This window comes from Colius striatus, chromosome 7 (assembly GCF_028858725.1).
Source record: "Colius striatus isolate bColStr4 chromosome 7, bColStr4.1.hap1, whole genome shotgun sequence".
Lineage (NCBI taxonomy): Eukaryota > Metazoa > Chordata > Aves > Coliiformes > Coliidae > Colius > Colius striatus.
Genome location: NC_084765.1, coordinates 10,261,967 through 10,276,215, shown reverse-complemented (window position 1 = coordinate 10,276,215; position 14,249 = coordinate 10,261,967). Strand labels below are relative to the sequence as shown.

Sequence of the window (14,249 nt, the reverse complement as noted above, 5' to 3'; positions counted from 1 at the left end):
TGCCCTGAGCCAAATTTAAACAAGTCACATATCTTTACTGAATCAGTAAGCTCTATTTATGCTGTAACCTGGATTATCCAACTTCTACTATGAAGAACCAGTCTTAACAAGGTAATATTCAGGCCCAGAGAGTACAATTTTACCTTTACGAGACACAGTGCAAGAGAACCAAGAGTAATTTAGCCTTTTTCATTTTTCTCCTACCTTATAATCCACAATTGCAAGAAACAAAAATGTCTTTTCTGATTATTATGCTGGTAACTCTGGTAACAACAGGATATTAATTAGCAGTACAGAGGAAATCATCTTTCATTTAGTGGGAACATTCAAGCTGCAATACGTGTAGATGCGTACTTTCAAACAGATTATAGGATGTCTTAATCACAAATTGAACAATTCTACAGAAATCTATACATTTATGCTTTTAACTAGAAGTACTACATTACCCACTTTATAACAATGAAAGACTGTTTCTGATGTATTTATTAATGAAGAAATTACACTTAAGTCACTTAACATCACTTCAAAAATTATGTTGCTTTTAAGACAAAGTACTCTTGCTTTTGGTGATGTTTTTAAAGTATTTTTCTGCTTCCTTTTGTTATAATTCTTGAAGCATACTGGAAGCATGACAGAAGGCATCAGTCAATACATGTGGCTTGCTTTGTTTAATTACCCAGCAGTGTATTGCACTGAATAAAAGGGAAAGGGTAGAGAAAAAAGCTAAACATCCAGTATTCATAAAGGACATTCACTCTACAGCCCTCACATAGAAGAGAGTTTTTTGAGTAAAATGGAAAAGTAGATTTGCTCTTTATTCTGAGTTTAAACATTTTTAATTTAAAAAGTCAGCACCATTACTATAGAAGGTTTGCCTCTCCAGGACTTAGAACATTTCAAAGCATTTTCATAATGTTAACTGAGTTCATTAAAAGTGATAAACATTTCTAATGCTGTGGAAATCACCACCCCTTTTTACATATGTCTCTGGCAAACCTGTGAATTTTTATCTCCTACTTTCCAATTCTAGGTCCTGTTCTAACAACCAGCATGTGGGTCAGTGCAGTTCAGAGCGTTTGAGTTGTCAACTCTCAAAAAAGGCTGTCTGCCTGAAAAGATAGAACTACTGGATGCATGGAAACTGATTGGTAGTGATGACCCCCACAGCTATTTAAGGTTTTGCTTTGCAGCTGGTGAAAACAGTCTCTGCACTTTCTTTCCACAGAGAGCTGGAGCGCAGGCATCAGTGACCTCCTAGGTGTGAATGAATAGCTAGAAGAAAGGCCTGGAACCTCAGCAGGGTTTCTGAGGGGATTCAGAGGCACCTACTCCACTCCGCAGGATAAGGGTATTGTTCTGTACTGGCCTAACAATACTGTAGACGTGATAAGAAAATACAGAGCTGCATTGTACCAAAGGAAGGATTTAATAATACAGCCTTTGCTCACACACCATCAGTGGAGCAGCATTAACTCCTAGGACATAACATAGCTGTAAAGCTATGTGATAGTATTATGAAGAGTACAACTGTCCAATCAGTTCTGTTTATATAGTCCATTTGTAAAGAAAATTCTGTTTGTGGCCCATTACCACTACTTGAGCAGCCAAGACAGCTGAAGGAAGCAGTGCTGCTAAGCATCCAGGTCTACTACTTCACCTTGGCTATGTGTTTTGCCCCATGCTAAAAACAAGGAAACCAATTTTAACATCTACTGAAGCTGTTAAGTTTTCTTGCTGACTGTGTAGGGGTCAAGGACAAAAACTGAGGAGGATGTCTCAAGGACATTTAACTAATTTAACATTACAGTGAGTAAAACCTATTAGATAGCTGAGACCATTCACCATTTGTGATATCTAGATGAGCATTGCCAGCCACGTGCTAATCCAGGTACGGCTCCATGTTACCTTATTGGAGCAGTTGTGTTCTCCAGCTTCCACCATGACTTAGGAGGGTTCAGGTATCGGCACCACAGCTCCCAGTCAAACCCCTGTGCTGAGAGGGGATACTCTTCTATTTCAAAATTGTCATACTTTATATTATCAAATGATGGAGAAATGACTCTTTTTCTGTTCTCTTTTATCCTAGTGAGCACTGGTTCAGCCCTAAAATAAAGAAAAAAAAAAGTTAAATGTATGTGAGTAGAAGCCTAACACTGATGGAAATCATAGAACAGTTTGGTTTGTAAGGGACATTTAAAGGTCATCTAGTGCAACTCCCCAAATAAACAGCAGGTTAAGTCAAATATTTCAGAAGGGGCAATGTTTACATCTGTTACCCATTCAGAGCTCCCTTTATTTTGAGATGGAGTTTTGACAGAGCAAGACCTGCCTAAAAATAGCACACTGCAATATTTTATCTAGGATATCCCATTATTAACCTTGACATAACCTGATGGTGTATCTGCATATCACAGAACATTTACACCCTTGCTACCACAAAAGGATAACTGCAGGCTCACAATATTATTGAGGATATCAAGATCAAAGTTAATAATAGATCTATCCTAAGGACAGAAGCTCCTGCCTTTTTACCATATTTTTCACCCAAGAAGCAACAGAGATATTAAATCCAGACTGAACAAGTTAAAACGCATGGATTTAGTTATGCGCTACTTTTGCACACAGCAGCAACCTTGGTTCCAAAATGTCACTCCTTTTTTTATACTGTAGAACATAAAATAAACAACGTATTTTCAGTTAAGATAAATTGGCCCTTAAAGGCAAAGGACTACATTATCAGAGGAAGTTTTTAATGTCTAGTTTTCCAGAACAGTTTAAATACATTGGAATTACACCAGCAGATAACTCACACTATAAAAGTAGATCTAGATTATATTACATAGAACGAATACATTTTTCATGCTTGTGTCCATGATTGTGTCTGAATCTTCATTAAAAAGACCAGAATGCTAACTCACCCTCTATATTCAAGAGAAACGCCATGCAGTAATTCGTACACAATGCCTGGGAAAAGACCCTTGCTCAGAGAAATTCATGGAGACACATACCATCCCACATTGAATTCCACATGGGCATCAAAGAGAGCAACTACTGGTGCTGTGGCTACTCTCCATCCACTAACTCGAGATCGAATCAGTCCCTCTTGTTTACTGTGTCGAACGACTTTGATGAAACCAGGCTTATGGGCATTGACTTCATCAACGTATTTCTTCAGTTTCTCCTTGAGCTCTTCTGTGGAAACCAAAAATTGGATGTTAACAAGAGGTATGAGCTCAACAAGATGTAAAAATCTGTTCTTTCAGTAAAACAGGAGCCTTCACATGTGGAAATACTGCCTTTTGATTTAACCACTAAGAATTGTCAAACAGTAAAGTCTAAAAGGAAGCAAACAAAAAGTAAGACAAAAAATTATATAGCAATAAAAATTCCAGGTATAACTATTCAGCCTAAGTGACTGACATCACAATCCTGCCACTGTTTAATGTGTCACAAAATAAAGCACTCAGTCCTAAGGTACCATAGCTACATAAGTGCATGTTGTGTTACTGTAGTAACAAACAAGATAACTACCTTACATCTCTGGAAAAATTTTCCCAAGAATCGCCAATGAGCTTTCCTTACCAATACTTCAAGAAAATAAAAGTATAAATAAAATGGATTATTTACTCTTTTTCCATTTTCCTTTCTAAACTTTAACATCTCTTTTCTGTCTCTACTAAAAAGTTCCATGATTGCTGCTCTTTTCTCAGCAGAACAAAGACCAGTAAAAATACTAGAGAAGAATCATTCCTAACTAAAATGGGATAATTTTTAAATCAACAGCTATCATATCTCTGCTTTAAAGGCCATTGCATGAAAAAATCCAATATGTAGAGCTGAAATATGCTGTTCACTATTAACTGAAAACATTGCTCATCAATTTTCCTTATTAGCATTGCTATGTTCTATTTATGTTATGGTATCACTCAGAATTCCCTTAGTGTTACTAAATTCTCTTTCTTCCAAATCTCTCCACGAAACCAGAAATGTCTTTGCTGTGATGCATAGTAATACTCCTGTGGCTAGGATGCTAAACTGGGTATCATCAAATCTGCATTAAAAGCTCAATGCTGCCTAGTCCTTCCTGTGAAACCTTAAGCAAGTCACTTCATTGTAATCAATTCCCCATCTGCAAAATAGGATCATCACACTTATTTCTTTTTTTCAGTCTATTTAAACTTTAATCTCTCAACCAAAGCACTAGTTTTCTTTGTCTCTGAATTTGGCCAGTCCCTAGTGCCCTGAGGCACTTGCTGAAGGCACTGATGACCAGACAAGGATGACACCAGAGCCCAGCAGCCGGAGGAGCAGCACTCAGTAGTTCAGCGGTGTGGGAGGACAACTGTCGTGTTGGCTGGCTCAAACTGCTTTTCAACTGAACCAATGAGACTTTCTCTTCTGTTGTTTTGCTGGCATTAAGCAGTGCAAACTGCCCTTAGCTATGCATAAGGGGCACATCAATGTGCATTGACCCCAGGTAGCTTCTCAACATAAGCCAACTACTCTGGGAACTGGTCACATCAAACAGAACTGGGCAATGCACACATTAGAATGATTAATGCAACAGAATATTAAAAGCAAGCACACCTCATTAGGGACCTGTTTTTAGCTCGAATAAAGTTAATTTTCTTCCTAGTTGCTGGTATGGGGCTGTGTTTTGGATTTAGGATGAGAATAATGTTGATAACACAAGTGCTTTAGTTGTTGCTAAGTAATGTTTATACTAAGTCAGAGACATTTCAGCTTCTCACGCTGCCCTGCCAGAGGAGGCTGGGAGTGCATGAGAAGCTGGGAGGAGACACAGCCAGGACAGCTGACACAAAGTGCTATTCCATTCCATATGATGTCATGCCCAGTGTATAAACCAGTGGGAGTTGGCTGATGGACACTGTGTCTTGGGGATTGGCTGGGTATCACTCATCAGGTGGTGAGCAACTGTATTGTGCATCACTTATTTTGAATATTGTTATTATCTTCCTTTTCTGTCTTCACTGTCTTTATCTGAACTCATGAATTTTACTCTTTTAACCCTCTCCCCTGTTCCACTGGGGAGGGGCACTGAGCAAGTGACTGTGTTAAACCACAGCAATTAGTCACATTAAATATTCATCCTTGGAAAGGAGGTGGATGTATCCTCTCTTAAGAGCTGTTTCACAAGAAGTGCTCTACATGAAGTGTGCTACAACCCACATGACTTTAGTAAATCCACTTCTCTGAGGATATGGAGGAAAGGGTGAGATGGTCAAGTACAGAGACTCCTTATATTCAGCTCTTTTTTAAAAGACTCTCAGATAGCCACCAGGCATGATACTCTTGCACTGGGTTCCACAGGCATTGCAGGGCTGTGCATGCCACAGACCTTTGTGTAAATTAACTCTCTGCATGGAAGTGACAAAATACCAGAGAAAAGTACTGAAAATAATTAAACAGAAATAACCTGATGATCATGTCCACCACAGTACATAAACTGCAGCTGTATTTTAGGAATGGACTCAATATATTCCCAGAATTTTCCACATTATATGGACAGTATCTATTCAAATTGTCATTGCATGACCTTGAATAGACAATATGAGGCACATATCATAGAGCACTACTCCACTTTGAATTAGGTTTGCTGTGTATTGATCAATACATTTCATTTCCTTTATCAAGACAAAAAAATCATACTTGGGTTTTCCATCACATTTATGCACAGCCACAGTTCCTACTATTCATCCCCTAACACACAGAGACTTGTAGTAAGCACAAAACTATCAAAACAGTCATTACCTAACAGCACTTGAAATGCAAAAGAAGACACTTATGCAACTGAAATTGTGCCCACCTAAAAATTGGGTAAATAGTTCTATTCCCAAAATGGAACATTGTGGAAGGTGAATATAAAAATGTGAAGATCAGCTTTATTCTCAGTGCAAGTGGCTGTTTGTAGCTTTGCGATACCAGGAAGCTTTATTTGCCACAACAATGCAGCATCACCACTGAGTACAAAATATATAAAAGGAAAGCGGGCTCTAATCAAGGACTTGAAAATCAGTACCCTTGATGGAGTCATTGTTCTCTCAATCACTGTTTTGAGCAAGTGAGCTATTCTTACTCCTGTCATCTACTTTTCCTAATGTGGACTCACTTCAAATAAACACAAAATGTTTTTCATAGCTTGGTGTAGTGCAGAAATAGGTAGAAATGGAACAGAACCCAAATCTTGGCTGGTCACCAGCATGAGTTCAGCTGCACATCATAGCTGTGACAGTTACTGGGCAGCAAACACTTCTAATTTTCTGGTTACACTGCAGCTTTTTTCAAATGAAGTAAATGGCCTGAGAGAGTCTCAGGGGCCCACTGGAGGTCAGTTAGTATGGAGGAATCCTTCCCCCAAACTTCAGATTCAGCCTCAGTAGGCAAAGTGCTGTATTGTACCTAATCTTCAATATTGGCCCACATGCAGTGACTTTGTAGCATGTCCACAGAAGACAAAACAATGTTTAGCAGTCAGGTATTTTCTGGTATTTGCTATTTAAAACAGATTAGCCTTGCTTTGCAAAGGTGGGGTGCTGAGCAGAGCATTACGTGCATGCATCCTCTGTCTTATGGAGCCTACTGGGCAGACTGTCCCAGAAGAAACGATAAGCCTACTAAAAAAAGGTATCTCTTTCACTCAGCCACCCAACCCAGCAGACATGTAAATGAAACTGAAAAAGTCACTATTTTAAAAGAACATTAAAGTTGCCCTAGCAGGACACTTAAGTCAGGGTTTTTTATGCATTCCACGTTTTCCTTTACATAAGAAATATGAGTCCAATTGTCTTTGACAGTTTTAGAGCACCCTGCCCAAAAAGATGAAAGACTGAAAGATAGGGCTCTCTCCCTAGAATTGACCATACACTTTGTGATGCCACAAATGGTCTTCAGCAGTAGATTTTTAACCCATGATCTGAGGTTTTTTTCCACCTCAGCTACATTGTCTGAATAATAAACACTCTTTTTCAATAATTACTGTGCTTCACTGCTTTATGCCACCATAGGGAGAAAATATGTCATCTTCAATACACAGTTGATTCAGTTTCTAATTATGGAAACAAACACGCTCATAAAGATAGATGTGTTTGTCTTTCAGTGCAGAATCTCTCAAATAAGAACTCAATTTGACTAAGCTGAATGAATATCTGCAATTGGAGAGAAAGAGCAGCCATGTATGGAATGGTAAAATGCTGTCAATCTGGCACTTATAAATGCTGCACTCTACCACCATGTCTGTATGGTACAGATGTCTGGAGAGCATAGCATAACTCTCCTCATTAGTATAGAAAACATAATTAATTTGCCATAATTAAGTTCTAATACTTCTAAGAGGTTCGTTTTCAACAATTTCACAAAGATTTGGTTTGTCAACTTTCCCTATTCATGGTGACAAAGCAGTGCTCAAGAATCCATGCAACTTTGCCTTCTTAGGAAGGAGCAGAGCAGGGCAGGATGGAGGCAGGGAGCAAAAGGAATCAGAAGACGTCAGCGGTCTCACAGCTACAGATATGGTATATTAAGGGATCATTTAGCTCATGAAAATCTCTTCACAAGTCACTTAACTTTCTGGATCTGAGAGAATGGTGACTTGAGAGAAGTCCTGGCGATACAACTGCTCTCCGTGCAATACTGCAGCTTGCTTGGCTTATGTGTGTGGCCAGTCCTGACTCAGAGGGGCAATCTGGACCACAATTCTGTCTCCTCTTTGAGCACTGGGGGTTGCAGCAGGCCATGCAATACGGAAAAGATTTCCCACTTATGACCCAGAGAGTTTTGCAGAAGATAAACCATCATGCCCCTCATCTAGTTGCATGCAAGCAGCCTATGTTGTGCATGCCTCCATCCTCCCTAAATTGTCAGCTTATTAGGATAAATGCTCAATGATGTCAGTCAATGATGTCAAATAGTAGTGTCATAAATAATAAATCACTTCCTTACATTCACAGAGAAGTAGCTTAAAGAACAGTCAATTAAGCCTCACTTTCAACAAATTTCATGCCTTAATGTACTCCCATTCTGAGTGCTTAAATGAGTCCTCACAACTCTCCAAACAATTACATTTGTAAAGTCTGACACTCATGCTTTACTGAGACAGGCACATTTGGCTGACTTTTTAAAACTCCTCTTCTTAGTTGCAAGTTGGCCACAGAGCTAAAATAACAAATAAATAAATAAACAGAATCTTTCTCATAACTTTATGCATCTTCTAAAGTCTGAAAGTCCCTGTTGACTTCAGTGCAGAAGAATGTGTGCTGATGTTACTGCCATCTCTGCAAGCCTTGTGCTTTTACTTCTAGGGAAAAAATTATTTCTATGTCAAAGACCCAGGAATTACCATGTCCCTCTTTAACCTTAGCACTTGGTACAAACATGGCCTCTTTTACTGTGATGGGAAAAAAATTCCCCTTCAACCTTCAATATGGGGTTTAACATAACAATTGTCCTCCCTGCGCCAGAAACTGTGGATTGTCACATTATATGAAAAGTGTCAAAACCTGTCAATTCATATTTTTATGTGCTAGCTTTGTGTGTTCATTGAGCACAATGCTCTGGTCCCCAGGTAAAGAACCATGTTAGATATCTTCTTACATCATAAATGACACTTTTAAAGGCAAATCATTACAGCAGCTGCAGGAATACAGTGGAGCTATTGCCTACCTCAGAGCCAAGAGACCACTGGTCAGCTTGCCTCTGGCAAGGATCCCAGGACCTTTCTGAACAACCTGTGCAGTAGGTCAGAAAGGGATCCACTACCTTGCACCAAGGCAAAACAGCCACTGGCAAAGCACAGAAGTCAGTACCCTATGACAGCTGCAGCCATACTAGGAGCATCTCATCAGGTACCTCCCGCTTCTGTATGAAAGGCAAGTCAATTGGCAAAAACACAAAATTCGCACAAACCAATTAATTTTAGACCAAGATTTTTTCCTTCTTTTTTATCTGACTGTAGCCCAAAGCTTTAGCAATAGGAAGAGTTTCTTTTCCACTCTTCCAGTAGTAATTTTATTGCCTTTAGAAAAATAAAATGTATTAAAATAGCTAACTTTCCTTCTGGCAAATAAAGAAAGCTTGTTATTCCAGGTTTGCTGAAAAAAAACCCCAAGTAAACTTGCCCTCTTACATAACAGGCTTGTACATTGGATTGTCACTTATTTTGTATGCAGCTCAGTGCTTCATAATTTTTATTTTCCTTTCCTCTGGCCTCTTATCTTTCATGCTCAAGTGATCACCTCTCATCTCTGTAGCAGAAGCTGATAATTCCAAATGGAAAATATTTATAACCAGATAGAGGCATGTCAATTGTAATGCACATGTGTAAGTAGAAATGTTTGCAATAGAGGGCAACAATGCACAAACAGATAACGCCGGTCTGCTGTGCACACGTATTTAATAACCTCATGTTATTTGGTAACAGATAAACCACCCGAGGGAAATTACCAATGTGATGCAAGGAATTGATTTGGACAGATCTCAAAACCAAAAAAACGCAGCATAGTCCCTTTCCTCCACTCCTATACCGAACTTGTATCATTGACAGAGATGCATAATCTAATCTCAGAAGTTCAGGCTATCCACATGTAAAGCCAGATAGAATAATGAACTTTCATAGTCAAAACCTTTGCATTCAGCAAGCCAAGTCTTAGCTGCTGTCAAACCTCCCCAGGTCTATAAAGATAAATGAGGCCTACAATAACTCATTCCAACTCACACCTCGGACTACAGGCCAAGGATTTCTTTAGTCTAGAACACAAACAGCACCCTTCTCCCATAATACAGGAAAAAAAAAATCCTTCTCGCCCCCTATACACAAACATGCTCTTTCAACTGTCCCAGAGAATCTAGCACAGAGGAGTGGGGAGCACACAAAGGGTTTGATGGAGGCTGCTTTAAGCTATTTTCAAGTCCTCTCACAAACAACACATCTATGCATGGAGAGAGCTTAGGTGGACACTTCGCTGAATCCTCTTGATGGTTCTAAGTTCCAGGGAGCGTGAGAGCATGAGAACTACGTACCAGAAAGTCATTTCACTTTAAATCAGTAAACTAGCACACCTCCCAACACAAAACAGGCTCTGCAGAAGAGACCTGTGTCAGCAATTACTCCTTGAATGATCTAATAGACACACACACTACTTGGGTTCATTTGGTGTTTTGTTTTTTAATAAATGATGCTAGATACCAAGCTCTAGATCATGAATTCCTACCCAGAAATATTGCTGCATTTTAATAAATCCCAACAGTATGGGAAGAAAAATGAAAATCATCTTTTGGAAATTGTGACAGCTGAACACTATGTTGTGGAGGAGAGGGATACTGGAGACAGAAACACTACATCTGATATTTTTTGTCAGTACTATTCTCTTGTAGTAATGTCTTTATAATAAGGGCTGTAAACCCCTTTTATTTCCTTTTTATTATTTACTGAGTACTGTTCAAAGATAGTACTCAATTTCTGTCCTAAGGTGCACCCTGTCATATGTATTACCAAGCCCACACTCTAGCAGCTGAGCATCTCACATCAGTTTGCAAGACAGAGAGATAAACTGAGATGCCAGAAAAAACTACAAGGTCACACCAGATATTGTAGAAGAGGAGAAAGAGAACCTGGGTCTCCCAAAACCCTGGGCAGCACATTAAGACTGCATGATTTCCCTGAGGCTGTGATTCTACAGTTTTAGCTAGGGTCCATATGGAGCACAGACAACTCTGTGCAGATACAAGAACTCATCCACATCAGAGAGTCAGGATTAAGCGGCTGATACCCAGAGTTGTTGTGAATGTCAACAGAAATGCATTGCAACAAAGGAATTAAATGTGGCCCTATTCTATTCCCCTAACAATGTGAGAGACTCACATGCTTACATCTGATTACAGAGCAGAGCTTACTAAAGGTAAGTGTTAATGTCAAGAGAGGAAAAGAAAATAAACCTGCTCTCAGATGAACATTCCTTAGAGCTCTTTAAATAATTCAAGTATATGTGGCAAGGCAGGACTAATAGAAGAAGCACAAAGTGTCTTTTCTTAGAGTCCAAAATTCCCAAATTAGAAAGCTGACAACTGATAGTAAAAGCCAGTTGGGCATGTATGTGCTTATACCAGCCAACACACTAACACAAGCTAAAAGTTGAAAGGGGACTTTCCAGGCACTGTCAATAGTTACCAGCTGCCAAACACACAACAAAGCAAAGGTACAGAGGCTGCTATGTCTCTTTTCAAGGTGATACCTAGAACCTTTTCAACAGAAGGGTATTTAAATCATCAAAATATGTTTAAACATAGACCTGTAATTATTTAATCTTAATTGTTCCACTCAACTTTCTGATTGAAGGGTGCTTGAATTCATCTCAGCAGCAACACTGCCACTGCAATCTACTGTGTATGACTGTTTCCTATTAGGGACCGTCACTGAATATATTGTGGTTACAGTAACATGTTCACAACGATGGTTAAACCTGGTCAGGAGTGAACACTATGACTGAAATCAGATATTCATATCATATCTGATGCAAGAATGACTTCTGGTGCTTATTTGGATATAATAGTCAGAAAGGGGACATAAAGTGAGAAGTACACAAGCACCAAGATCATGCATTAGGTAAGGCTGACAGTGAATATAATACACTGCTGAAATAACCACTGCCAAAACACCGAGTTTGTAATTTCATTTCTTGGTGTTCCTGGATTCATTTGTAAAATGACCTTTAAATGTTAAAGAGGAGTGCCTGAAAAATGCTTTCTAGTCCCAGTGGGAGAGCGGCTGTTTCCAGTAATCCAAGTGGCACTTCTTTCCAATATGTAGTATTTAATTCTAATGTATTTCTTGGACGTGTATGGAAGAGAAAAATCACTACTCAGAAAAAGAAACTAAGTGTCTGAACAGAGCCAGAGTGGACTGTATAAATCTAGAAAAATACAATCTAAAAAGCACATTAGAAATGTTCTGTATTTCTATAACCATCAAACACAACAAGCTGCTGCTGTACTGTAAACATGATAAATAATTATGACTCCAAGGAACAGCGTGGCAGATCATGTTATGATAACAGATTCATAAGGAAAAGGAAACTGTCAATTAAAACGCAATAGTCCAAGTCTAACTACTTTATTCCAAGTCTAACTACTTTATTTCGGGAATAGATTCAGAGGAAATCAGTCACATAAGATGCATTAAAAATGGAAAATAGAAATATGCAGTTAGAAATGTATGGAACAGAGCTGCTTTCATTTCTCTCTGGATCAAACCACTCTCTAACAGCAAAGAAGTTGAGAACAGGACTATAAAAAGAAGAGGAAACAGTAACCATGGAATACTTCTGCTTGGAAGGCATCTCTGCAATCCCACCTTTGCATCAAAGCAGGTACAATTAAACACCATTAAAGGGTGACTATTTAAAAGAATGCTATTGAGTATTAAAAGTTATATTTTAGTTTTATTGTAAAAAATTGGACATAGTCTTGCATGTCACATTGGTTATTATGAGAATCTGACTTTATATCTGAAATTATAATCAAACTCTATGCTCATTGCATAGAATTACTGCCTTGAGGGTCAGGACACTGTGTCTGCTTTTGAGATCTCCCTCTACAAATCAAACTGCAGTTGTGGGAAAAAAGCCCATGAAAACAAACCACTTTGTAGTGTAGTTTTTATAAACCTCATCCAAATGGAGAGTTTCTACCTCTTCTTTTGAATGGACTCTTACTCTATTGGACAACTTTTACCCATCAGGTACAAAATGTTCTGTTTGTATCCAGGTCAGAATGATTGATATCTTGACTGCCTGTGATCCCATTGTGTATGACCTGCTCTTATCTTTTCCTTTCAAAGGTGGATTGTCCTCTGCAGAAGAATGAGATTCATCACAGCAACGGCAATACAGTAACCAGTACACCAAGCAGAAGTACAAGCTGCCTGGGCAGGAGGGCTCTTTTTGACAGACAGGATTAGTTCACAAAAAGAACTTGTTTCAACATCAGCAGAATTTCCATCACACAAGATGTTTCCATTAACAGAGAGGAAAAAAACCCAAAACAACAAAAAATGGCAAATTATACCAATAAGAGCAAATTTTGTTCATTATTCTGATAGTTAATACATTGCTGGAAATGCAAACAAGAATAGATCCATTAATATCACTTGGGTTATTGTTACTGTAAATGTAAAGCTCTAACATGCCCTTGCATTATACCACAGTCCTGAAAAATTCTACTGAACACAATACATCTCACATCCATCAGAGTCTGATAATATGGGATACAAACAAGAAGCAGGCTCTATCCCATCACCTACCAAGCAAGCAAAGAAGAGCCTCCAGTGTACACTTCCACTACAACTCTAGGTGAAATGCCACCTCACAGACCACTGCCACAGTTCACTTGGGACAATCTGGTAGGTATCTACTGTGCTATTTAAGTCATGGGTTTTAACTAACATCACTTTAATAATTTGGAAGTTACAACTCCTCCTTTCTGTAACTTCCTAAATATATGGACAAAATCCAAACAATTCTTCCTCCTCTAAAGCATCTATCCAAATCAGAAATTATTTAGTTTAAATACCATAAGAGCTGAAGGATTTGTCTTTATATAAAGATGGAAACTGGATTTTATTGCAAGAATCAACTATGAACATTTTCAAATTAAAGGAAAAAATTCTGGCTTGCTTCTTCCCCAGCACATTTGATTATTCCACATGAATAACAGAATTCTGGGACTGTGCCATTTGGTAGCTGTGGAAAGCCTCTCAATCTGGCATATACAACAACCCCAGGCAACACTACAGGCTTGGGGATGTGTGGCTGGAAAATCTGTCCAGTGGAAAAGGACCTGGAGGTGTTAATTGACAGTCATCTGTACATAAGACAGCAGTGTGTCCAGGTGGCCAAGAAGGCCAATGGCATCCTGGCTTGTATCAGAAACAGTGTGACCAGCAGGACCAGGGAAGTGATTTTGCTCCTGTATTTGGTGCTGGTGAGGCTGCATCTTGAATACTGTGTTCACTTTGGGATGACTCACTCCAAGAGGGACATTGAGGTGCTGGAGCATGTCCAGAGGCAGTAAACTAAGCTGGTGAAGGTCTGGAGAAGAAATTTGATGAGAAGCAGCTGAAGGAGCTGGGGATGTTTAGTCTGGAGAAGAGGAGGCTGAGGGGAGACATGGTCACTCTCTACAATTGCCTGAAAGGAGTTGCAGCAAAGTGGGGATTGGACTAGAGGAAATGGCCTCAA

General features: G+C 39.0%; 1 protein-coding gene across 2 annotated transcripts in view; it reads right to left on the bottom strand.

Annotated features, from left to right (window-relative positions):
* GALNT18 (polypeptide N-acetylgalactosaminyltransferase 18) overlaps positions 1 to 14,249 on the bottom strand; it is a 224,753-nt gene that overhangs the window by 64,481 nt on the left and 146,023 nt on the right. For both annotated transcript variants that reach the window (XM_062000181.1, XM_062000180.1), the window contains exons 5-6: positions 3,009 to 3,192; positions 1,906 to 2,103 (exon numbers count right to left, since the gene is read on the bottom strand). In XM_062000181.1, coding sequence (XP_061856165.1) covers positions 1,906 to 2,103; positions 3,009 to 3,192 — 382 coding nt within the window. The remainder of the gene's footprint in view (positions 1 to 1,905; positions 2,104 to 3,008; positions 3,193 to 14,249) is intronic.